The sequence below is a fragment of the Mustela nigripes genome, chromosome 6 (genome assembly GCF_022355385.1).
Source record: "Mustela nigripes isolate SB6536 chromosome 6, MUSNIG.SB6536, whole genome shotgun sequence".
NCBI lineage: Eukaryota > Metazoa > Chordata > Mammalia > Carnivora > Mustelidae > Mustela > Mustela nigripes.
The window spans coordinates 68,980,483-69,008,055 of record NC_081562.1 but is presented as its reverse complement, the minus strand read 5'-3'; the positions used below and the strand labels follow the sequence as shown (position 1 = coordinate 69,008,055).

The 27,573-nt window shown below is 37.4% G+C and overlaps 1 protein-coding gene across 1 annotated transcript in view; it reads left to right on the top strand.

The window, feature by feature from the left end:
* Positions 1–27,573, top strand: part of IRAG2 (inositol 1,4,5-triphosphate receptor associated 2) — a 122,043-nt gene that overhangs the window by 92,053 nt on the left and 2,417 nt on the right. The window contains 14 exon segments of the mRNA XM_059404490.1: positions 8,034–8,080; positions 8,181–8,245; positions 8,401–8,508; positions 11,091–11,161; positions 14,021–14,078; positions 15,888–15,951; positions 16,035–16,062; positions 16,331–16,471; positions 18,066–18,200; positions 23,746–23,893; positions 24,778–24,821; positions 26,320–26,382; positions 26,496–26,542; positions 26,821–26,922. Of these exon segments, the coding sequence (XP_059260473.1) occupies positions 8,034–8,080; positions 8,181–8,245; positions 8,401–8,508; positions 11,091–11,161; positions 14,021–14,078; positions 15,888–15,951; positions 16,035–16,062; positions 16,331–16,471; positions 18,066–18,200; positions 23,746–23,893; positions 24,778–24,821; positions 26,320–26,382; positions 26,496–26,542; positions 26,821–26,922 (1,121 nt within the window).

The following is a 27,573-nucleotide window of genomic DNA, read 5'->3' as shown; positions in this document are numbered from 1 at the left end:
CGATCATAATAATTACTCATAATTACCTTAGAAGTAGTTTTTTGGCTAAGAAATGTGCTATCTAAAAGGATCTCCTAATCCACTCTCATTAGGACATATGACAGGTTTAGTCTGTGGCCTTGACACTATTAAGAAACAGGAGCTAACAGACCATAATAGAAACTCCTGTCAACCTTCCCTGGGAAAATGTATGCACTCTCTGAGGTTTTCATGCTGTCTTCTGTGTCATTCTTCGAGAGTCCCCAGGAGCTAGTCCGTTGGCTGTACTTGGTGGCTGAAAGCACCACTTCTCACATTTCCCTTCCCAGGTGTCTGGTCTGCAGCACGGCCACTGCGTGAGTCCCTCTTTCATGCCTGTCCCTTGAGCAGATCCTCACTTCCTACCCCTCGGACTCCCCACAGCCATCTCTAAACAAATAGAAAGTCCTCCCGAGAAAACCATTTTCTAAGTATTTTTGTTAATAAGTGCAGGGAATTAGAATGGAATATGAGCTTAAAATTATAAAAAAACATAATCTGTGGCTACTCCAGTGACTCATAAATTGTAGCATTTTCTTAAGTCTTTGTCTTCAAACTATAGGGTTTTTGTCACCCTTGATAGCCTTCATAAGCAGCAGCTTGATTTGGTCTTCGAGCCTCTGTCGAATCTGGTCACAACCTGCCTTTCCATCCATTCCCATTGTTTTGTGGTTGTCCCTGCATGGTCAGCGAAACAGAGTAGCGTTTGTCATCGGAATATACTCCAAAAGCCTGCTTATACTGTTCTCTCTGCCCAGAACACATGCACTTGTCCGTTTCTCAAACTCTATGAGAAATGGGCTGAGACCCAGTTCAAAACTAGCTCTTCCATAAAACCTTGTCATGGTAGCAAGAAATGTTTACAGTGAAGCATCTCCTGTCCTTCTGGACTAGAGGTAGAAATCAGAATAATTAGAAGCTGAGAGATGATGAGGTTTTCCCCTGTTGCTACCTCTGTGTAACTGTGGAGAAGTCCCGTCTCTCAGGCCTGTTTCCCCCTTTCTCAACTATCCCACTCAGGGAAAAAAGTGAGTTTGCCGCCTCCTTTTAGATCCCAGTAACTCTTTGCCCTCCTTGTTGTCACCTATATACTCTGGTGGCCTGGTAATTCCTTGTTTTCTTGTATTTATTCTGTAGGAGATTAGAAACCTGGTGGAGAGTGCCTCTGTCTGGCCATTAACAATATACATCTGGCACTTGACATAAATCTGGTGTGTGGTAGCTGCCTGTTAAAACTTACAGGATGCCTGTTTACATACTTATTCTTGTATTCTTGTGCTCCCTCCAGGGCCTATTTATTTTATTTTATTTTTTAAGATTTTATTTATTTGTCAGAGAGAGAGAGGGAGAGAGCGAGCGCAGGCAGACAGAATGGCAGGCAGAGGCAGAGGGAGAAGCAGGCTCCCCGCCAAGCAAGGAGCCCGATGTGGGACTCGATCCCAGGACGCTGGGATCATGACCTGAGCCGAAGGCAGCTGCTTAACCAACTGAGCCACCCAGGCGTCCCGCTCCAGGGCCTATTTAAAACATCAAGATTGAGCACTCAGGGACATTGTTGAGTTGACAACCTTGCTCCATTGTTTTCTGCCTCCTTTCTTGGGGCATTCTTGAGAACTGGAGATTTATTTTTTATTCGTCTCCCATATTCATAGAAGAAGCTGCATTCCAGCATCCTTTTCAGAAAGCACAGGGTGAGGTAAAAGTGAATATCTGTATTCTGAAGAGGATCTTTCTGAGTGAGCCAAGAACTCTCACAAGATTATTGTCTCAAGAAGAACATTTCATAATAAAAAAAGTATTGGGGGCTCAGTTTGGGACATTCTTGGGAAATAAAAAGTTCCTTTATTGACCAAGAAAATTCATATTGTAATGTAGAGAGAAAAGAGGAAAATTATTCCAATCCTTGTCTTTTAGAGATTCAGACTGAAATGTCTGATATCTGGGATTTGCATCAAAACAATGAGTGGGTGGTTTTAGTGGGTGACAGACTAGATTGGTCACAGGTTAGTAAGAGCTGAATCTGCAGAATAGGCACACAAAGGTTACTTAATCTGTTCTGTTACTTTTGTCTTTATTTAAAAGTTTTCCCACCAATGACTTAGAATTTTTAGCCACATAGCATAGGTTTTAGAATCAAGCAGGCCTGAATTTAAGACTGACGCCATTCCTTGTTAGCTGTGTTAACTTGGACAAGTCTAACCTCTTTGAATTTACCTCTCTGTGTCCCCTGTGAAACAGATACTACTTTTCAGGGTTCTTTTGAGTTTTCAAACACACAATACATACAATACATGTATGCATATACATATCTGCAATGGCTAAGTTCTAGCCTAACCAATCCACTGAAGACAAACCAATTTGGCCATATTTAGAGAGAAGACAGATCTTAATTCTTTTTCCCCACTTGCTGCTGAATAGGAAAGCCTTTCATCTCCCTGGGGTCCCTTCTCAACATTTCCAATGATCTCTAGGGACATATACTGATAACTCCTAATATCCTCCAGGCCCCACCAAGTAGTGGGTCCCAGGGAAAGAGATGTAATCTCCCCCAAAGATTGTGGGGAAAAGAAGCTGGTTTCACCACTCATATCTATGCAGTCTTCTTTGTTCATGATCCCTTCTGCCCACCGGCCCTCCATGTTGACCTCCTTGGAGCTCTGTGTCTGATCACCTAGGGAATCTTCTCTCCCTGGCTGGTAGAGAGATCAGTTCTCCCTTCAGGTCTTCCTGTGGTGCTGGGTAGATTGCTTGTGATGGGATTGTTCAAATTTCCCTCTCTGTGAATTTCAAGGCACATAAATAATCCAGCAGGCTGGGAGACACAGTGGTCAGTAAGCAGCAGCCTCCCACTGCCTCCAGTACTGCGGCTCCCTTCAGGAGCTAGGCCTGGTGGTCCATTTAGCACAACTTCCTCAACTCTTCTTCACGCTTGGCAGTTTCTCTCCAGGGCCCAGCTGTCTCACCGTACAGTCTGTCATCTATTCCTTAATCACTGCTTCCACCGTGGAGTCTGAACAGCAAGCAACCCAAGTGCCAAACTAGACATGTGCTTAGGTACCTGTGTGAGTTCCCAAAAACTCCAAAAATTCAGGAACTTCATGAAAATTCTATGATTATGAAACTGATTATGAAAATGATTCTGTTCACCTATTCCAGTCTCAGATCTGACCCCACCAAGACACTTTATAGTATGTATGTGAAGTTCCTGGTTCCCAGTAAACCCTCAAAAATAGCAGCTGTGACTGTCCTCCAGGATCAGAATGATCAGCATCGTGAAGGTCAGAAGATCCCTTGCCATGAGCATTATGTAGTGTGCAGATCTGTCACATCCCGATCTTGTATATCTGAAACCAATATAGCACTGAATATTAACCACACATAAATTAAAAAAAAAAAAAAGAGGGATGCCTGGGTGGCTCAGTTGGTTGGGTATCCAACTCTTAATCTCAGCCCAGGACTTCATCTCAGGGTGGTTAGTTCAAGCCCATTTTGGGCTTTACCCTGGGCACCGTACCTACCTTTAAAAAAAAAGAGGAGGAGGAGGGGGAGGAGGAAAAAGATACCTTATCTCAGTCAGAAGATATGAAGATGAATTTCTCTGTTTTTACTTTGGCTGTTTAAAAAAAAAAAAAGAAATTAAGTGTATTGCTATCCCTTTGAGGTGTCCCTCGTGTTATTACATGTTTTTTGTTTAAGATAGACTATCACTAGGAGGAGGCAACTTATGAGACAAAGGACAGAATGAATTTTGTAATATCTCAGAAGATTTTCTGCCATTGTCTGTCCTGTTCTCTTGGGCTGTGTGTAGTGTGGCATTAATAACCTTGGAGAATAAATAACATTGCCTGTTGCAAAATAGGGACCTGTAGAAGTTGACTGATAACTGCACTAGAGATGAACCTCATTGTGGTAGGTGTGTCCTGTAGATCTGAGGGTGTGGTGTCCTTTTAGTTACAAATTAAAAAAAAAAAAAAAAAACTTGTGAGGAATTTTACTTTTCTTTAGGTTACAGTAGTTGTGATCTTTTGGCATTCAATTTTACATTCTTTCTCTTTTTAGAACACCAAAACTGGCCCTGAGTCCAGGGCATTTTTTTTGTTTTTAAAGATTTCATTTATTTGACAGACAAAGATCACAAGTAGGCAGAGCAGCAGGCAGAGAGAGAGGGAGAAGTAGGCTCCCTGCCGAGCAGAGAGCCTGAAGCGGGGCTGGATCCCAGGACCCTGAGATCATGACCCAAGCTGAAGGCAGAGGCTTAACCCACTGAGCTACCCAGGGCATTTTTAAAGTTAGAATGAAATAGGACCCTATGGACTTGCAGTTTTTTTCTCGGAGAATCCTATTAATTTGTTTGAGTGGCACCAATCACCTACAATAGACCTATCAGCAAAAATTACATTGATAAGGTGAATGTAGATTAGTGCAAGAGTTTCTAATCATAAAATCTACAGATGAAGAAACATTTCATCTAGAAGAGCAAAAATGAAGTAACCCCAGGAAATTATCTAAGCCTGTAATTACCCTTACGAATATCTTAAAAGCGATTTCTTATTATTCTTTAACTTCTCCTACCTGAATATTGAAATAATACTGATGTGCATGTGTGTGTGCGTGTGTGTGTGCACATGTGCCTGTGTGGCCTGTGTTTGCTGACCCAGCCCATGGGAGAATATGTTTCAGTTTGTTCCATGAGCACCTTGGCTACCGCACCCTCCAGTAGACGCTGTCAAAAGCAAATGGGCTGGACCCTGGATTTTCATGTAAATGTTATGCAGGTTGATATTTGAATGGCTTGCGCAGGAAGAACGTTCTTCCTGCTCTGTGCTTTCGACATGTGTGAGACTCATTGACTTGAGCCAGTGTTCTACGTGCAAGTAAGTCTGTCATCTGAACTCTTTTTCTTGCTCTTAGTCAACTTCTTAGCTTTGCTTGGTTTTGAAATATAGCCAGCAGGTTATCTTTTTCATGATTTGCCCAGGTCTTGATAGCGGTGTGGGGGTTAGGGTTTCCTGTGAGTCTGGGATGCTGGTTTGAATAGTGGTGACTTTTGATGCTGGGGAAAAAAAAGGACACAGTTGTGGAAAATTTTGCCAAGTTATTTCCCACCCCCACTCCATATGCAGAGATACCCTGAGGAGTTGTATTTCCAATTTCATTAACTATAGTTCTAAATCTGAAAAACTTCTTTTGTCCAGTTACACTTGTAAGAAGGGAGAAAATGCTGTTAGATCAAATTTATGAAAATATGGGGTTGAGATATGTTGTATATTGGTTTTTTTCCTGATCAGTGAGATTTATAAAGACTAACGGATTGGAAGTAATATCCAATTGCTTACCTAGCAACTGTTTCAGAACAATCATGTGTAACTACTAAATTTGTGACATTTCTCCAAAATTACAGAATTATTAATCTATATTAAAATTTCTCACTCAAATGTTTCACATAAAAGGTACTGAACAGAAAGGCTTATACAGAATATTACAGCAAATAAGACTAATTTATAATATAAAGGAAGTAAACTATTTCTGCTGTATTTTGATTTTAAATGAGACTTTTTTTTTAAAGTCTATAGAAATGATGTGTTTCCTTTCTCCCCATGTTAGAAGTCAGTTTAATTAAATAGAAAGTGACTGTATTCTTTTATATCTCTTAAGTTCTGATACAGGTATCTGTAACCCTAATAGGTATAATTAGTTTTTTTCAGACAAAATTAACTTTTTGGGGTACCTGGGGGACGCAGTGGGTTAAGCCGCTGCCTTCGGCTCAGGTCATGGTCTCAGGGTCCTGGGATCAAGCCCCACATCGGGCTCTCTGCTCAGCAGGGAGTCTGCTTCCCCTTTTCCCTCTGCCTGCCTCTCTGCCTACTTGTGATCTCTCTCTCTCTCTGTCAAATAAATAAAAATCCTTTAAAAATTAGGTTTTTAATTAGTGCAATATTATTATATGTATTAATTATAGTACAGTAATAAGTATCATTTCAAGCCATATATTATCAAATTTTTATATGTTATAGGGTGTTAAGTGTGCCTGATTTTTAAATTATTGTTAAGGAACGAATCCTTGTTGACGTTTATGACATATGATACTTGATGAAACTGAAGGATATTTAATATTTTCCTTTTTTATAGCTTCATTTCTTACATATATATTGGAATATAGTTAAATAAGCATATAATAATTACTAATGCATCTCTTAAATATTTTAATGATAGAGTTATCATTTACCTGTAAGTTATAAGGAATAATTTCTCTTCAAAATATAATTCAAATATAACCCCCTTCTGTTCTTTGCATATTACTTTCCTCTATGGAGTGTTGCCTATATAATTTTTGATTTTATGTATTTGTCTTCCTGACTGGCTTACAAACCTCTCTGGGACAAGGACTGTAGTTTTGTGTGTGTGACAGGCTGGCTTCTGTCACTGCTCCTGGGACAAATTGAGGTTTTGATGAAAACTGATGAATTAAATCGAGCTGATGTAGTGATGGGCTTTAAGCACACACGGTCTGACCCAAAGGCATTTAAAGCATAGACAAAATGAAATACAACAGAGAAGATTGCCTAACATTGATATGTAGGATTAGGTATAAATTCTTGCTTTGCACATTTGTCGATTCTTCTAAACATTGGAACTGAACATCTTAAACGTTTCTGTTTAAATCATGTACCAGTGTGTAAGACTGTGACTAGGAAGTCTGTGCCTCACCAATAGCCTGGGTTATGGGGTCTCAGACACAGTTCTGTTCACAGTGGAGAGGACACTGTATTAGTTCGAACTGGGTTTGGAGGCTGATTCCACTATTCAGAATACTCCTGGGAAATTATTTTATTCACTGGTTTTACTTTCTCTACCTGAAATAAGTAAATATTTTCTTGCTAAAACCCATTTTCTAAGGTTGTTGGGAGAATGAGATGGGATGCTATATAAAAGGGCTTTTGTACATTTTAAATGCTGTCATTATATTGCCTAACTGTGTATTCTGCAAACTGTTACTAAGCCTGTACTTTTCTGTTGCGATAGTCTATATAGTCTGGGGTAGATTCCAAATACTCTGTGTGATACACAGTGTTCCTCCATTGAAACCTGTTGTTGGGTTGTGGCTGTTAATAAGTTCTCTTCTGGGTTATAGAATATGTAAATGTCTTCATCTCTTTGTTGTTTGCGCACATTTTTGATATGTTCAGTTGGTTTCAATTTTCAATATTAAATTCCTACATAACCAATGATGAAAATAGATGTATTAGAAAAACATACTATTAAAGAGTAATGCATGTTCCCACTGTATTGTTTGAGAGTAAGTGTGCTAATCAACCCTAACGTCCTAAAGTTCCCTCTAAATTAGGAACTTCTGATCAAGATTAAGAAGTTCAAATAAGACTTTCAAACACTTGCCCTGGCAGCCTGGGACCACGATTTTGTTAAGCTCTGTTTGAGCAACAAGTAATAGGTGCTGATGTAGATAAGGATCTCAAAGATCCAGATCTTTGAGAATGAGGTTAAGTTTAAAAGGTATTATTTGTCTAGCTAGAAAATTGAAAACGATTTTTAAATCATCAGGTCAAAAGTTTTAGGTTGAATATTTCCATAAATAGAAATGTTGTGTTATGTTTACATAGAATGTTCTGTTTAAAAAGACAACTTGACAATAGAAATGTTGTGTTATGTTTACATAGAATGTTCTGTTTAAAAAGACAACTTGACTTAAGTTCATGAAATAAACTCTATTTGCCCTTTAAGTTTAGAATTTGTTTTGCCCAAGAATTTATTAGGTATTCTTTAAATATTGGACTTGTAAGTATATTTAAAATTGGATTTTTTTTTTTGAAAGTACGACTTGGAGAAAGTATGTTTATCAATCTGCCCTATAGCGTCCCATTCCCATATCCTCTTTAAAAGAGCACAATAAATATGGGTCCATTTAAAATTGTATGAAAATGTTTGCTTAAAACAACGTTTCTGGAATGAAAAATGTCAAATTGTTGAAATTGTTTTTCCTTTTTTTTTTTTTTTAGGAGAATGGTGTTGACCACTTGTATTCTGAGAGCCTGCCACAGTCCAGGTTTGCTTTTTTGTGTATGTGCATTTGAAGTTATATTTGGTTAAGTTTTAAGGAACTCTTTGGACTTGACACTCCAAAATATTTCCTCTACTCTTGACAGGGAATGTTCCACACTGTCATCTCCTGGACATACTTTGTCCACAGAGAGTACTCTAACTTCAAGTGGTGAGTGAACTTGGAAAAGATATAAGAATAGAGCATTAGTATTATAACTATAAGCTTGGTTTCTATGGCCTGCTGAGGTGAATGCAAGTGAAAACAACATAGGCAAATAACTTTTTTGCATAGTGTTCATGCTGTTAGTTTCTTCCTGTTGATAGATTCTGGGTCAGAAATTTTGAATATGGCTTCTGGTGACCTTGACTGTAAATCACTCTGTGAGAAAGAGGAAGATACAAGATCAGCTTCTGGTATGATAAAGATCACAGGTAAGCTATTGAAGTATTCAAATATAGTTTCCATTCCAAAGCAGTAAGTAAGTTAAATCTGTAAGCTGCTGGAGCAGCTATCTTCATAGTTCAGTAACATTTTATTTAAAAAAGAAATTGAAGATCTACTCAGGGAAAAGAAGTCCGAGAGGTAATTGTAGCCTTCATATATGCTAGTGTTCCCATTTTTTCCCCAAGTTCTGTGGAAAGAACAAAAATTACAATATATTTTAATAGGACTTAAATATTTCCTAATGACAAAGATTGACTGGCTACAACTGGGTTTCTACTGTGGCTTAGGTGTAGAATCACTTGCTTAGGAAATTCTCAGAATCTTGGGGCACCTGGGTGGCTCAGTGGGTTACGTGTCTGACTCTTGCTTTTGGCTTAGGTAATGATCTCAGGGTCATGAGATCAAATCCTGCACCAGGCTCTGCCCTGAGCATGGAGCCTGCTTAAGATTCCCTCTCCGTTCCCCACCTCTTCTTCTGCTTTTCTGCCCTTCCACTTGTGCCCATCATGCTTTCTCCCCCCCACCCCCCAAATTCTCAGAATCCTAATTAGAATCTGCTTAGTTAAAAGAATGGGCCAATTCGTGATGGTCCACTCAGGGGGCAAAAGAATTAACTAGATAAAACGTCACATCCTTTTTTGCTCCTTGAATGTGAAAACAGGTAGTTACTCTCAACCATTCCCAGTGAGACATCATACAGTGAATACTGATGGGAAGTGCATAGGCTTCCGTACACACACACACACACACACACACACACACACTAAAATAAATCAGTCAAGGAAAATTTATTCGTAAGTTGAGATATAGACTAAAGGAGTTGTAAAATCGTAGAAATAGAATCCATTCTTTATTTTAACTGAAGAATATCTTCATACTTTAGCTCAGACTGAATAAAAGAAATTTTATTTATTTATTTTTAAAATTTTATTTATTTATTTGACAGACAGAGATCACAAGTAGGCAGAGAGGCAGGCAGAGAGAGAGAGAGGGAAGCAGGTTCCCTGCTGAGCAGAGAGCCCGATGCGGGGCTCAATCCCAGGACCCTGGGACCATGACCTGAGCTGAAAGCAGAGGGTTTAACCCACTGAGCCACCCAGGCACCCCATGAATAAGAGAAATTTTAATTAGAACTACACAAGATATCATTTTTCACCAGTCATGTAGACAAAGATACAAAACTTTGATTACACTCTGTTGGTTAGCTTGTAGGGCAAAAAAGGAAATCTCATACATTTCTGTAGGGAATGTAAATTATTATAATTAATATGGAGGAGAATTTGCCAATACCTACCAAAATGTTAAATATATATATCCTGTGATAAAACAGTTTAGTTTCTGGGACTTTATCCTATAGATCTAAACACTCCCATGACTTGTAAGTTTCTTTACTATAGTATTTTCTATAATAACAAAATACTGGAGACAAGTTAATTATCAAAAGAAGCCTAGTTAATATATATTGGTATCTCCATGTAATGGAATACTAATATACATCCATAAAATGTATATAAGGAAACTTTCTTAGAAGCATATCAAAGCATTATTGTCTCTTAAAAAAAAAAATAACCCAAATGCAAAACACTACATATTGCCTATAAAAGTCTGTGGGAAAATAAAAAGGAGAAGAAGTTTTTATGTATGCATAAAGTATCTCTAGTCTAAAGGCTAGACAAAAATTAAATAACATTGTTTATGGAGAGGGAAAGTAAGTTTCGTATAGGCATGGATGGGAGGGTAAATTTTTACCATAAAACATTTTACACTCTAAAATTTATGGACCATATGAATCTATCTGTCTTAAAAGCTAACAAAAAATTAAAGTTTTCATTGGGAAAAGGCATTTTATCTCTGAAGAAAGTGGTTACCATTTTGTTCTTAATTCCCTATAAATTTTAAAAATATAATACATACTTGAACTATTTCTTTTTCTTAAAAAGAAACAAAACCTATTTATAGCTGCTTAACTTTGTGCCTGTAATGAACTAAATTCAAGACAATGGCTCATGTAAAGAGGAAAATCATTATCAAGTACATTGCAGTACAAATAAAGTACACGAAAATAAAAGGAAATTACAAAGAAGAATGGCATAAACCAGAAGTACCTATGTTTCTTAGTTTGACTTTTTTTAAGAAAGATACCATGCTTTGGAAGGATATCATACTTGGTTATCAGCCTTACATCTGTGATTTAAAAAAACCTGTTTTGCAAGCTGATTGTTCATCCTTCCTTCATCCAACTTCTGTAAATATACTAGTAATGTGTTTGATTTTAAAAAGCAGCAGCAGCCTTAAGAAAGATTTTAAAAACTATTACTTGAAGGCTATTTATACAGATACTCATTTCTATTAAGAAATCTTAAATGGCTGGCTCCCTTGGGAACTTTAGCTGTTCTAGTCCTGATTTTTAGTCCATGGGCACATTTAAAAATTTTTGATACATAATTTGTGTCACATGTTAAGGTCTTTGACATTTTCTAGTCTGTTCATATTGTCACCCTCACTATTTCCTTCTCTTTTATTTGTCACTGCTCAGGTAACTGTTTAGTGTGTTCCCTTTTTCTCATAGGCAAAAGTGCATCTCCTGAGAATATCGCACAGCAAGGCTCTGTGAGTGAGGACAAAACCATGTTAAATCTGGTAAGGAAATATATGTATATTAACAGTAAAGGTAATGATATATTACAGCGGTAGAACTGTCCTTCTAACTTTGCAGAATACTCTTAAAAGCACTATCTTATCCTTCTAAAATATTATGAAGTTAATAGAATTTAATTATTCTAATGTTTTATAGACAAGAAAGTTGGTGCCAAAGAGTCCTTGTGACATGTTCAAGGTCACACAGTAAAGTCAGAGCTAGGACCTCCTGACTTCACATTATTTTTTTGTTCACTCATTCACTCATTTATTCATCAAAGGTCTCCTGGAAACAAGGTCAGTATCTATCAGTAGAGGACTTTTAAGTAAACAAAGGTGTTAATAAATAAGGTTAAATAGAGCAGTGATATTTACTTTAAAGTTATGTTCTAGTTAAGAGAACATGTTTTAATTAAAGGAAGAAACATACAGTTACTCAGTAATAATTTCTTAGTATGGTTAGTGATTTAAAGGAAAAATGTTTGGGGTAAGAGCCCAGACAAGTCTCATGGAGGAGGTACTTTGTGAATAGTATTGATGCTATCCAGGCACTTGGAAAACTGCTTTAAACATTTGAAAAAGTTAAGTTCCTTTCCTTAAAGATAAGGTACATTGTCACTTGTATGAATTTATAATTATTGAGAAGTAACTAGTAGACTATGGATCCAATTCCATGTTTCTTCAGGGTCTTGTTTATGTATCAGTGCTTCTCTGTTAAAAGGGATTAGTACTAGTAGTAGTAGCAGTATCATTGGGGTTTGTGTGTGTGTGTGTGTATTGTTGTTTTCTCCTCAGTGTATAAATATTGCTTTAGTGAAGCACATTTGGTTTTAAGAAACAGAGACTCATGAAAGCTAACTCAAGTTATGAGAGATGGTTGTGGCATAGATACATTTGGGGCAATAGGGTAGATAAAAATTTTATACCATTCTAGTCTGAATGGAGTGGAATGATTGGGTATATGATTTGGAATTGTTCCTTGTAGTATCAAGCATATAGAGTGTTGTGTTGGCCAGTAAGCATGCCGAAAGCGGTTGCCCCTTGTAAAACACAGAAGAATATCTAAGCTCCTCTAACTGTTCATGGTAGTCTTTTGAGAAAAAGAATTTTTTCTCATCTCAAAACAAGATAGAAATAAAGAAACTTAAAAATAATGGGTTAGTAATGGAGATGGGGTACTGGTTAGATTACTATCACAACAATTCAGGCAAGGCATGAAGATAGTGTGAATTTACTGTGGATAGAGAAAAGAATAATTTGGGAGAGACTGAGGGGACAGAATTTATAGTACATGGTAACTGATAACTATGATGGGGGTTGGGGATGCATGGGAAAAATGTGAAAACTTGGGCTTTTATGGCTTATCCTACAGAATGAATAGAATATCATGAGAACAGGGAGGAAGTAAGAAGAGTAGAATTTGGAGGTAAAATAAGATCAGTTTAAGTTTCAAGTTGATATGAGACATCAGTACTCTGGAAGTCATATAGATAGCTACATAACTATATTCATAAACTCATTCCTAGGACTTTTAGGAGCAGACACACATTTGTGAGCTATCAGCAAAAAAACAAGTACGTGAATGAGATTTCCCAAGAACGCTGGCAGGCAGGAAGAGCACACTGGAAATAATGGACTCTTGTTGATTCCATTATCTCACAAAAGAAGGCGATGGCAGAGGAAACTCAGAAGGAGCCACTATAGCAATGGGAGGACATCAGAGGTTACAACCAAGGAAAGAAAAACCTTCAAGGCAGAGGGGATTCTAGATCGCTTTAGATGCTACAGTGAAGTCAAATAAGATAACGTCTGAAAATTTTCCACTGAGTTTGGCAATAGAGAGTTCACGGGTAACTGGAGAGGGAGGTTTTTCTTGGAGTCTTGGGTACAGAGACAGAAGAAAGCCTAAAAACTGGAAACAGCAACCGTGGACAATTCTTTCGAGAAGAATCGTGGCCTTAAAGGATAGGATTGGAAGAAGATGTCATATCTGGAAGAGGTCCGGGTGTTGAGGGAGGATTCAGTAAACTTAAGAATATTGAAATGTTGATAAGAATGATGCAGTGTTTTACCTGTACTACTGCAGGTTACATTTTTCAAAAATCGTACCTACAATGCTCTAAAAATTACATGACATAGTATCAATGGCTCTACCAAGGAAATTTGTCTTAGACTTGTTTTTCGGGAAAAATTTCTAAGAATGTGGAATAATTATCACCATAAAAATGATTTTATACCTATTATTTTCTCATTTATCTTAGGCAGTATAGTATAACCCTCTTATTATGATAATTCTTGTTGTATAGATAAATTTGTAGGATAGTTGGTCAGCAACCTTAAAACCTTATATTCCATATAAGCAACCTTATATGGAGTAAAAGCCTAACATAACATACCTGCAATTTTTACCACAGGTCCCCCAAGAGCCCATCTAGAAAGTGAGGGGTGATGGTCCTAGATCACCCCTACCTCTTTATCCAGCCAGTCCTCCCACTCCACCAAGTTCCAGCATGTTCCTTGTCTGTAGAGACTTTCCATGCTTCTCAAGCCGTGGTGTCTCTCCCTCCCTCTGTAGAGCCCTTATTTATTCACATCTCATTTATGTGGCAATCAGTCCTAGTTTGCCCTACAGTAGCTTGTATCACATTTATAGCTGTTCATATGTTTCCCTTTTGTACCTCAACTAGATTGGAAACCCCCTTAGAGCCAGTCCTGCTTTCTTCTTTAACCTCTAGTTCAGTTCTTTGAATACCATAGTGTTGTTGATAGAGTAGGGTTAGGAGAGGACAGGAAGTTGGAACATGATTGGTTATGAAGGATTTCCACGCTACCTACAGCAATAAAATCTCTTTATGATTTTAGGAAGCAAAAGAGGAACCAGTAACAATAGATGAGCATAGAAAAGAATGTGCTGCAAGAGGTAAGGAATGTTCTCTCCCAACCCCCATGAGAACTTTTGTTTCTGCTTATATTTTTATGAGTGAAATCTTTCTGAGTAAAGATATCGTACCTATAATTATGCATCTCTAGGTAAAATCAGTCAATAAAATTGATTCTTGATTCAATTTATATCATTTTTGAAAAGCCACATTTATGTTGCATTAAGTCTCAAGGACTTGTAATAACTCCTGTGTTATTGTGAACAAAGAACCTTGCCAACGTTGGTAGCAAATTCTAAGCTCTACTTTGAGATCTTTTTAATTATCTGATCTTAAAGTAAATAATATTTAAAGAATAAGTGCTAGTATGCTTTCTTCCCCATTCCACCTCCATTAGGATGGAGTAGTAGATAGAGTTGGGACTTTGAAGTCACTCAGACTATACTGGGTGACTCTCTGACTAGGTATGACTTCAGAAGGTTATTTAACCTGAGAGTCTACTTCCTCATCTGCGAAATGGAAAGGATGAGTTTAAAAAATTAACCTTTTTTTGAGAATATATCATATGCTAAGTTCTAGACTAAATTCCTATTTTTTAAAGATTTTATTTATTTGACACAGAGAGAGAACACAAGCATGGGGAGCAGCAGGCAGAGGGAGAGGGAGAAAGAGACTCCTTGTTGAGCAGGGACCTCGCCCCAATCCCCACTGATGCAGGGCTCGATCCCAGGACCCTGAGATCATGACCAGAGCCAAAGGCAGACATTTAACCAACTGAGCCACCTGGGTGCCCCCTAAATTATGTACATAATTTAATTCGTTCCCCCAAATACCTATGTAAGGTAAATTGCAATTTAGTTTCCTAGCTTGTGGACTATAAATGATAACAGTACCCAACACAGGTTTGCTCTGAGGATTGAACAAATTAGGTATAAAGCAGTTAGAAAAGATGCTTGGCAAAATTCTCTAAAAGCTACTATAAAAAAATATCATCCTTGTTTTGTAGGTGGTTTGATGAAGCTGTGACTTGTTCCAGGTCACAAAGCTATGAGAGTCAAAGCTGGGACTTATATCAGTTTTTTTTTAAACTTTAATACTCTCAGTAACTAATATATTGTCCTCTTTGTGAAGTTGTCATGAAGAGTATTATTAATATGTATACAGAGTCCTCTTTGGGGACTGGCGTGTGTAGTCAACTTGTGGCAAATGGGTGATACCCTGCTTACTGTTGCTGTCATTGTTAGTTATTATACTGTACTACGACTATTACCCTTACTACTACAATGACTCTTCCTCCTGCTGCGGCTGTTCAAGCCTTGGTCTGAAGACAGAAGAAGGTATGCATTTAGCCCTGAGATAAGTCAGATAGACATTCAAATGCAGAGAGAGCAACTGGGCTCTTCCTGGACCCAGATATTTTCAGGTTTCAGACTCTTCACATGCTGACGTGTGAGCCAATGATTTTAATGTCCTTATGATCCCAGTAGCATAGCATAATGTTATCTTATATTGAAGCAAATGCATTATTTTGTTTAAAAGAGTTTATTTATGTATTTGAGAAAGAGCCAGAGAGACAGCACAAGTAGGGGGAGCAGCAGAGGGAGGAGAAACAGGCTCCCTTCTCAATAGGGCTCCAGCCCAGGACCCTGGGATTGTGACCTAAGCCGGGGGCAGATACTTAAGTGACTGAGCTACCCAGGCGCACTGAAGCAAGTTATGTTATTAACTGGTTATTATTTCAGACATTCTTCAAGGAAATGCCTTTGTGTCATGGAGAGAGGACATTTGATTGAATGTGCCTTCAGCCAGGAACCTTTGTAACCCAATACTATTTTATTATCTTTTAATAGACACTGCTGTTTCCTCTCTTCCTGTAACCACTGTGAAATCCGTTAACTTTAGACAAAGTGACAAGTAAGTTCTTCACATGGCATGTTCACAGTTTTTGCTTTTCTGTTGAATTATGTTGGAATAAATTTTTTTGTCTTTTCCTACAGCACTTCTGCTAATGAGAAGGAGGTGGAGGTAAGTTTTATCCCTTTAAGTTAAAAAAAAAGAAAAAGAAAAAAAAGTGTGTTTCTGACCCCCTTGTCTATCATCACTCTATACTTTTACCCAAGCTGTATTTGGTGTCTGGGTGGCTTGGCAGCGACTAAGCACGGGGAAAGCCAAGGCACACCAGCGTTATGCTGTTGGGAGGAAAAAGAAAGACTCTGCATAATCTGGTATTAAACTGAAATATTTCCCTACAACCAGTTTTCTCCCCATCACCCGCACATTATTTTGATGACAGGCCGAATTTCTCAGATTATCTTTGGGATTTAAGTGTGACTGGTTCACCCTGGAGAAAAGAGTAAAGCTTGAAGAAAGATCCCGAGACTTGGCAGAAGAAAATTTGAAGAAAGAAATCACTAACTGTTTAAAGCTTTTAGAGGTGAGAATCCTAACATTTGGGAACTCCACATGTGATGATCCTATTGTTAATAACGTTTTCAAAATTAGATACAAGTTTACTTGTGTGACTAAAACCAACAACAGGTGCCAAGCCCTGCCTGACTCAAATGTAAATTAATAGGAAGTAAGAATTCAGGATCAGGCTAAAATAAATGACTCACTAGTAAAACCAATGCCTTTTAAAGTCATTGTGAGTCACCTGCCTTCTCTGGACATTCAAATAGTTTTGAGGCAGAACAGTCATCATGCAGGAAACTGAGCAATAGGAGATTATGTCAATTTTAAGCTTCAAAGACAAGAATAAAAGTCTATTTCCATTTAATTAACTGAAAAAAGACAATGGTGATTGATTTTAGTCTTGTCAGATGATTGGCAAGCCCTCTCTAGGTACACAGATAACAATCACTATTTTTCCATTTTGTGAAATCACCATAAATATAGAGGTGGGTTGGAAAATTAAGAGGGTTATTTTTGGAAAAAAATAAAACTTGAGAAACCATATTCTTTTTTTATTGTTGTAAAAAACATGTAACATCAAATTTACCATATTAACCATCTTAAGTGAACCATTCGGGTAGTGTTAGGTATGTTCACATTGCTGTAAAACAGATCTCCAGAACTTTTCTGTCTTACATACTGAAACTCTGTACCCGTTAAACACCCCCCTTTTCTCCTCCTCTTATCGCCTGGTCACCATTTTGCTTTCTGTTTCTATGAATCTGACGACTTCAGACACTTCATAGAAGTAAAAACCATACAGCGTTTGTCTGCTTTGAGCAATCTCATGGCCCTGAGATCACACCTTCAGCTGAAACCAAGAGTTGGATGCTTAACTGACTGTACTACCCAGGCGCCCTCTACTTTTCCTTTTTTAAAATGCTACAAAATTTATGGTGTTTTAGATATGGGCAAGTCTTAGAAATTTGCTCATGGTCACACAGCTAATAAGCACTGGCTTGTTTGCTTCCGAAACTGCTGTCTTAATTCTGTCTCCACCCTAGTGGGAGGGATGGTTCTCCACCAGGAAGGCCATCATCTTGGATCAAGGGCACAGGTTTGAAAGAAATATTCATAAGGCAGTGAAAGCATACCCCGCATCTAGCCAGATGAGTAATGCTTTGTCATCAGTGGACGAGCACATAGCATAGTCAGAGCCATACCTACATCTAGTATGTTTTCACTACTTAAAAGTTCAAACCATGCTCTTCGTATAATACATTCAGCTCACTCATAAGCATAATTTCTTTACCATCACCAATTAAGTATGTCCCATTCTGTTAATTATGAAAAGTGATATACATATGTATGAAGAAGTGGCAAATTTGGGAAGTAAGAAAGGAAGAGATTGAGATTAGATATAAAAGGTTTTGGGAACATTTGCATAGGTCTGCTTGATAGTCAACAAAGATGTTAATATTTCAGTACCATTCATTTTTGGTCATTGCTACTTCTTTTCACTTTATACCAAGATAATTGAGATGTGACTGTCATCTCTATTTACAACATAGTCATTGTTGGAATCACTTGCTGAATACTTGGGTTAGATATATTTTAATACTTTGCTTTCTGTGCAGTCTTTAACACCACTTTGTGAAGATGACAACCATGCCCAGGAAATAGTTAAGAAGCTGGAGAAGAGTATAACACTTCTTAGTCAGTGCACTGCACGAGTGGCCAGTAGGGCGGAGATGCTGGGAGCCATTAATCAGGTAATCTGCCTTCATTTCTTTAGCTCAATGAAATTACTAGAAAGATTTGTTTTCCCTGAAATAGTGGATTACATTTCTAAGAAAAAGTTAAAAAAAAAAACCACTTGTGTCACATAAGATGTACGTGTTTAATATAGAGAAAGCAGAATACGCAAATAAAATGCAAAAAACGCCCTCTTAATTGCATTAGCCAGTGACAATCATCCAAATAACCTCTTCCAAATATCAATTTCATACTTTCTCCTTTCTCTTCAAACCATCATCATGTCCTTTCCTATCTTTTCTGTCAGATAATGACTACTTCCTGCCTCACTGAAAGCACTAGGTCATTCAGAAGGAATGGCCACAGGTTCCAAACCTAATAACATCTTTTCCTCCCTTCCCAGTACAAAATATGAGTTGTCTCTAATCCTGTCCAAGGCTAACCATCTCACCTGTATACCAGAACCCATTCCTCCTAATTTACTCAGAATCTTAGACTCAGATTTTCCCTACTTTCCTCCATCTTCACTTTTCCCCACTATATTGAATCATTCCCATGAACACACAAATATGCTGTTTTTAAGATGGGAAAGATAACATAAACACAAGCAAAATAGTCTTTGACCTTTTCTCCTCTTTCTCTGCTCCCATTTATAGCAAATTTCCTCAACAGAATTGTACTCACTGTCTCCAATTTCTCTCCTCCCAGCTGCTCTGCAAACTGTAAATGGTCTTAACCTACTCATTTTCCTTAGCTGATATACTACATTCAGCATGTCTGAGCTCTTTCTCCTCCTGGAAACACTCACCTCATTTGGCTTCCAGGTCCCACATTCTCTTATTTTTTCTCTCAACATCATGGGTCACTCCCTTCCAGGCTCCTGGATGGGTCCCACCATTCTCCCTGGCTTCATAATATCCTCAGGCCCAGGGTTTCACCCTTGTACAAGTGATGTCCATCTTTCTTCAGTCCCCACACCATTCTGTGCAGTAAGTTGATGATTACCAAATTCACGTGCTTGTCCTAAACCTTTGCCATGAATTATACACTAGAATATACTACTATGGATGCAGCATTTCCACTTGTATGTTGGATAAACTAATCAAACAACACATACAAAAGTGAACTGCTTATGGTGTCTCCAAAACCCATTCTACACATAACCTTATCTCTGTCAAAGTTGATCAGATTGAAAATCCTTGGGAGTAATTTTCAACAATTTTCTCTCACACTTTACCTCTAATCCTGCAGGAAATTGTAATTACTCTACCAACAGAATAAATCCTATTTACCATCAGAATTCAACCACTTCTTTCCTTCTCCACTGCTACCACCTTGATCTAAGCTACCATTATATTTTTTGCGGATTAATACAATATCTTCCTAAATGGTCTCCATTTCCATTCAAACCCAGTACTCCCTGCAACATAGTCTGCTCTCCATAAAGCAGCCAGAATAATCCTTCTAAAATGTAAGCTAGATCATGTTTCTTTTTTTGATTAAAGTCCCTCTGGTGGCTTCCTCACCTTTTTTCAGAATAAACCCTGAATCCATATGATGGCTTAAAAAGATCTACACCGTTCCCATGCCCTCCTACCCTATGAAATTTATGTCCTATGATAGCCTTCCTGTATTATTGCATTCCAGCCAGACTGGTCTCGTTTCTGTTCATGAAACATGGGAGTAAAAATGTAGTTTGTTTAGAATGTGTTCAAACTAAAATGACCATCAACTTAACATAGACTCCTATGTACTTACAATGTTATATATGACTTTGGTCTATGGTTACCAAAAACCTATAATAGATACACAAAAAATAAAGAGAAAGGAATCCTAACACTAAAGAAAGTCATCAATCACAAGGGAAGAGAGCAAGAGAAGAAGAAAGGAGGACAGAAGAACTATAAATCAGCCAGAAAACAATGAACAAAGTGGCAATAAGTACACATGTGACAATAATTATTTTAAATACGAATAGTCTAAATGCTTTAATCAAAAGACCTAGGATGACTGAAAGACTAAAAAAAAAAAAAAAATACCCATCTATATGCTGCCTACAGAAGACTCAATTCAGAGCTAAAGGCACATATAGACTGGAAGTGAAGGGATGGAAAAAAAATATTTCATGCAAATGGAAATGAAAAAAGTTGGGGTAGCAATACTATATAGACAAAATAGGCTTTGTTTTCATACAAAATAGACTTTTAAACAGCAACTGTAACAAGAGACAAGAACATTACATAATGACATTGGGATCAATCCAACAAGAGGATATAAAATTGTAAATATCTATGCACCCAACAAAGAAGCACCTAAATACATAAAGCAGATATTAACAACATAAGGGGAGAAATTGACAGTAGTACAATAATAATAGGGGACTTTAATACCCCACTCATATCAACAGATGGATCACCCAGTCAGAAAATCAACAAGGAAATAGTGGTTTTGAACGAGACATTAGATCAGATGGACTTACATAATATTCCATTCCAAATTAGCAGAATGCATATTCTTTCCCCAAGTGCATGTGGAAGGTTAGATCAAATTAGATCACGTTAGGCAAAAAACAAAAAACAAAAAACAAAAACAAAACAAAAACAAAACCAAAACCACCAAACTCAATAAATTTGTAAGACTGAAATCGCATCAAGCATCTTTTCTAAGCACAGCAATGTGAAACCAGAAATCAATTACAAGAAAAAAATTTAAAAAGATACAAACACTTGGGAGGCTAAACAACATGTTACTGATGAACCAATAGGCGAAGAAATCAAAGAGGACATTATAAAGACCGAAGAAAATGAAAACAGTTGTCTAAAATCTTTGGGATGTAGAGAAAGCAGGTCTAAGAAGGAATTTTAGAGTTTATACAGACCTACCTCAAGAACCAAGAAAAGTCTCAAACAATCTAATCTTATACCTAAAGGAACTAGAATAAGAGCAAAGCCCAACATTAGTAGAAGGAAGGATACAATAAAGATCAGTGCAGAAATAAATGATATAGATGAATGAAACAAAGAGATGTTTCTTTGAAAAGATAAGGAGAATTGGTAAGCCTTTAGCTAGACTTATTAAGATAAAAGGAGAGAGGCTCAAACACAGGGAAGAGAAGAAATAACAACTGACATCACAAAAATATAAAGGACTATAAGAGACTGCTATAAAATATTATATTCCAACAAATTGGACAACATAGGCAAATGGATAAATTTCTAGAAATATACAGTCTTCTAAAACTTAGGAAGATGTGGAAAATCTGAATAGAAGGATGTAATGAAATTGAATCAGTGAAGAAACAATAAATGTAAAAGGTAACCTTTGGAATAGGAAAAGATATTAACAAATGACATATCTGATAAAGGGTTAGTATCCAAAATTTATAATGAACTTCTATCAAACTCAATACCCAAAAAACAAATAATCCAGGTAAGAAATGGGCTGAAGACACATTTTTTTCCAAAGAAGACATCCAGTTGGCCAACAGATAAAAGATGCTCAGCATCACACATCATCAGGAAAATAAAAATCAAAATTACAATGAGAGACCACCTCACCCCTGTCCAAATGGCTAAAATTAACACAGGAAACAACATGTTGGGGAGGATACAGAGAAGGGGAAATCTTTTTATACTGTTGGTGGGAATGCAGGCTGGGGCAGCCACTCTGGAAAACAGTATGTAGGTTCCTCAAGAATTTAAAAATATAGCTGCCCTATCACCCAGCAATTGCACTATTATTTACCCAAAGGATACAAAAATACAGATTTGGAGGGGTATTTACAGCAGCATTATCAGCAATAGCCAAATTATGGAAAGAGCCTAAATGTCCATTGACTAATGAATGGGTAAAGATGATGTGTGTGTGTGTGTGTGTGTGTGTGTGTGTCTGTGTGTAATGGAATATTACTCAGCCATAAAAAAGAGTGAAATCTTGTCATTTGCAACAAAGTAGATGGAACTAGAGTGTATTATGCTAAGTCAGTCAGTGAAAAGCAAATACCATATGATTTCACTGATATGTGGATTTTAACAAACAAAGCAGATTAACATAGAGGATAGAAGGAAAAAAGGGGGGGGGCAAACCATAAAGGAGACTCTTAATTATAGAGAACAAACTGAGGGTTCCTGGAGGGGAGGTTCGTGGAGGGGGTGGAGTAAATGGGTGATGGGTATTAAAGACGGCACTTGTGTGAACACTAGGTGTTGTATGCTAGGTGATGAATCACTAAATTCTACTCCTGAAACCAATATTAATTATGTTTACTAAAATCTGATTTATTGTTTTAGACCCTGAATGGATATAAGCTGGCAAAATACGTTCTTGAGTTCTAGAGATTGTTTTGAATTATTTCCTTTTCCACATATTGTGTAATTTTCTTTGCTTTCTTGAGTTCCTGTTGTCTGTTGGATCTCCTGAGCAGGTTCTTTTTCATCTCTTTTCTAGCCTTCAGTGTTTTTTTTTTCCTCCTCCTAGTTTCAGGGAGATTTCCCCAACCTTACCTTAAAACTATTTTATTATGTATTTTTAATATATTTTTAATTCCCCAGATTTTTATTCTTAGCATGTAGCTTTTTTTATCTTGTTCTTATTTCATGGATGTAACATGTACTCTTAACTCTCTGAAGATACTGGTGGTTCCCTTGAAGCTTTTCTGGAGTTGATCTCTGCCACCTTGCTTTTTTTTTCCTGTGTTTGTTTTCCTCCTTCACAGAAGCAGCTTTCCTCTGACTAGTCATGATCCACAAGATAATGGAATGGGGACTGCACGTTGGTGAGGAGGGTTCTTATTGGCTCTGAGCTTCACACAACTTGAGATGTTTCACTGGGATATCCTTGGTGTCAAGAGTTTTAAGGCTTTTATCTTGCTACATTATAGAGTCCTCAGAGGAAAATCTTCCAACTGCCTGCTCTCTGAGCCTAAGCCTGGCTACCAGTGTTTGCAAGTTGGAAGGAGAAAACAGGCTAGGAGTCTCAGTATTCAATATGTATACAGACTTTTGCCTAAATCTGTTTTCTGTATGATCTGTTCACCATCAGCTGTTACTGCCTAATCCGCAGGCTCTTTCTCTCTCTCTCTAGATATTCAGTGTTTAGTCTTTCAGCAAAGTGGGGAAGGAAAGTTGCTCAGTTGGCCCGAATAAGGGAGGAGATCTGCAGATCTCACTTTTTCTGCAGGGTTTCCACCATTTCTTCTGTTCCCCTAGCTGTCTTCACGCTGAATCCCAGAAGCACCACTAATTCCTGAGCCTGAATGGTTTTCTGTGGTGCAGCCCAGGTTGCTCATAGACTTTTCCTACTTTTTTTTAAGGTTCACCTTTTTCAGATCTTGGTCATTCTCCACTAGTCCTTCTAACTGGCCTTCAAAATTTCATTATACCTTCTTCTGTTCTTTTTGTCCTGTGTCGTCTTTAAAAAAACAAAACAAAACAAACAACTAAAAACCTTCATTGTCATTTTAGTGAGATTTGGGGATGGAGTGAAGATAGATGTGTCTAATCATTTTTAAACTAGAAATCAAGAATAATATTTTCAGTGTAGATTTTTTTTTTCCCCTACTAGGAAAGCCGGGTTAGTAAAGCAGTGGAGGTGATGATTCAGCATGTAGAAAACCTGAAGAGAATGTATGCCAAAGAGCATGCTGAGTTAGAAGAACTGAAACAGGTTCTTTTGCAAAATGAAAGGTCTTTTAACCCTCTCGAAGATGAAGGTAATAAAAGCTTAATAGACCCAGTTATGTTTTTCTGAGATTCTCCTCTTTCATTCTCTTTCTTGTTAATTCTTACTATGTCTTTAGTATAAAACACTTGAGGCTATGTTAGAATAATAATTCATTCCTTCTGTTTATATAAAGTATATGTTAAGGTAGAAAGTAAAGTAAAGTAAATGTAAAGTAAAATGTTAAGTTAGAAACAGGTTGGGACACAGAGAGGACCCTTTGGTAATGACTCCAAAAATTCATTAAATTAGACTGTTGAGATGAGAATATATTTCATCCAACCCACTGAGTTGCCTCTAATGTTCTCCTACTTAGGGTATGTTAGAATTGGCTCTTTCTCCACACACAAAGCAAAGCACAGTGAGTTAAACGAGCCACTCTAATCAACAATGATTTTCTATTTCTTGAAGAAGGAATGACTCCGGCATAGTAAGCTGGCAGATGGATTGGAAAATAAGGAGACATCTGAGACCATGGAAAATGCCTTAAAATATAGGGTTTATATAAATCTTATAATAGTTTTAAATAATGTGAACTTTTCTGAGGAGAACTATTTTAATGACTCCCTTTTCTAGGAAAAGTAATCATATTTGATAACCTTCTGTAGTTTTGGATTCATTTATTCAGTACGTATTCATTTAGCATCTCCTATGTGCTGGCTAAGCATTGCAGACGTGGACAGTGACAGAGGACAGTATTCAATCAGTTAAGATGGCAACTGTTACGAATCACCAAATAATAACCAGATATTTTTACCATTCGGTAGTTTCTAGGGTCTTAAATATTTCTATTGCTTTTCTTTGTAAAGAATAAAGACCATTGCAATAAATTGCTTATGTAATTCCTCAAATGTGCAAATGTGTTTTTCCTTTCAGATGACTGCCAAATTAAAAAACGTTCATCTTCTCTAAACTCCAAGGTAATTACCAGCTGACTTAACAGTCTATCAAATGTTTCGGATGAAATGGTTTTAAAATATTACTTGAAACAACACGGTTTCAAATGTAAATCATATGTATATTTATGTAGATCTGCATGTGTGTGTTTAAGTTTATGTATGTATGCTTTTATACTTTTTACTATATTTGTACATCAGTTACATTTGTCTGGAAGCAAGAGGAAAGCCAGATAGTTTCTCTCTCATGTAAAACTAGAGTTGGAAATAGGCAGTCCAAAAACGGTAGTGTGGTTTCACAGAATCCCGAGGACCTAGTCTCCTCCCGCCACTTCACCACCCTCAGCCCTCTGCTTCCACTTCATGGTCTGAGGTGGCTCCATCAGAACGGGGAGCGACAAGTCCTGGTCATTACATCGAGTCACATTGTAAGAAGAAGGAAGACATAAAAACAAGTGTTCCCTCTCCTTCTAATGACAATTCCTAGAAGTCCCAAATAACATTTCCTTGTCATTTTTGATTGAAAATGAGACTAAGAAAATCCATTTGAATTCTGGGTTTTATATCTAACTGAAAATTAGGGAGTTCTTCACCAAATAATAAGGGGGGAGTGGGATATTGAAAGTCAACCAGCAGGTTTTGCCAGTTCGAAAATCAGGATTTCACAGAATTTTTGAGCGAGAGACTTTAAAAATCATTCCATCCAAACCTCTCTCTCACAGATGAGGAAAATCACTTTCCCAGAAGGTAAGTGATTAGTTATGATCATGTAGTGGCAGAACCATGGTGAGAACCCAAGTTTCTTGGATTGTAGTTTGATATTCTTGATACTCAGCTAACCTACAAAATTAGGAATGGTGGCTTAAGAAAAAATTCACCTTAAGCTTCTTCAGCTTATTTCCTACATTTAATATATTTTTTATTTCCTGAAGTTGTACTTAAACTTTAAGAATCATAGTAGTATGTAACATTTTCCCATGCACATCTGAGGCTGATAAACATATCCATTATCAAAATATCACACCCATCTTTAAATGTCTTAAATGCAAAAAATGAAACCATGAAAAAAAAAAAAGCTAGAAAATAGGTACACATTGATCTCCTCTGAGTTGGGAATACCACAGCATAAAAGAAATGACAGCAAAAGAAAGATTCGGCTGCATTAACAATGAAAAACTCCTGCCAGAATTATCATTAATAAAATTAATATGGGCAAAGATCATAGAGTTCCCAGAGCAGATATATACATGATTATTTGCATAACAAAGTGTTCAATGTCACCAGAAAACTAAATAAGAAACCTTATTTGGCAAAAATTATGCTCATCCAATGTTGAAGAAGGTAGAATATTAATTGGCGCAATATTTCTGAAAGGCAATTTGGACCTAACCAAACTATGCCTACAGGTTAACTTAACGGTGGTCAAATGCAGGGATGTGTATGTACAAGGATATCCATTAGTGTTGTATCCAAGGATAAACTACTAATAGTTTTCTAATGTACTTCTGCCCTTTTTGGGTAGCCATCTTCGCTCCGAAGGGTGACCATTGCCTCTTTGCCCAGAAATATTGGAAATGCAGGAATGGTAAGCAAGTTCCTAATTGTTCTTCATCAAAAGCATATTCATTTTCATATAACAAAAACATAAACTTCACTAAATTTGTATTTCATTATTTCTCTAACATCTGAAATTTAAAGGTGGCTGGGATGGAAAATGACCGATTCAGTAGGCGATCAAGCAGCTGGTAAGTGTCATTTTCTGGTTGCTCTTTGGGAAACCTACTGTTTTGTAATTGACTGAAGTAAATGCTGGCAATAAGTAATAAAGTGACACTTGATTTGCACAGAGTATATATGCACAATAATTATAAAATAGGTGTATAATCATGGAATTTTACTATGAAATATGTGAATGTGCCAACCAAAAATAGAACATAATTTTTGTAATAATTCAGGTAGTAGGAAATAAATTGACAATAGCTACAGATGTATTTGACAAGTGGCTATAATCATCTTTACTTAGGCGTATTTTGGGGTCAAAGCAGAGTGAACATCGTCCCTCATTACATCGATTTATTAGCACCTACTCCTGGGCAGATGCTGAAGAAGAAAAATGTGAACTCAAGTAGGTAAAACTCGGTGTGTGTGTGTGCATCCATTCTGATGGCTGAGTAATTTCCTATTGTATATATGGACCACATCTTCTTTATCCATTCATCTGTTGAAGGATATCTTAGCTCCTTCCACAGTTTGGCTATTGTGGACATTGGGGTGCACGTGCCCCTTCTTTTCACTATGTGTGTATCTTTGGGGTAAATACCTAGTAGTGCAATTGCTGGGTTGTACGGTAGCTCTATTAACATCTTAAGGAACCTCCACACCATTTTCCAGAGTGGCTGTTCCAGCTTGCATTCCCACCAACAGTGTAGGAGAGTTCTCCTTTCTCCACATCCTTGCCAACATTTGTTGGTTCCTGTTTTGTTTTTTCCATTCTAACTGGTATAAGGTGGTATCTCATTGTGGTTTTGACTTGTATTTCCCACTGGCTAGTGATGTGGAACATTTTTTCATGTGTCTGTTAGCTATTTGTATTTCTTTTTTGGAGAGGTGTCTGTTCATGGTATAAAGATGAGTAAGATGTAGTGCCTATCCTCAGGTTTTGTTTCTTTTTAAAATAATCCTAGGAGGGACCCCTGGGTGGTTCAGTCAGTTAGGCGTCTGCCTTCAGCTCAGGTCATGATTCTGGGGTCCTGGGATTGAGCCCCCTATCGGGCTC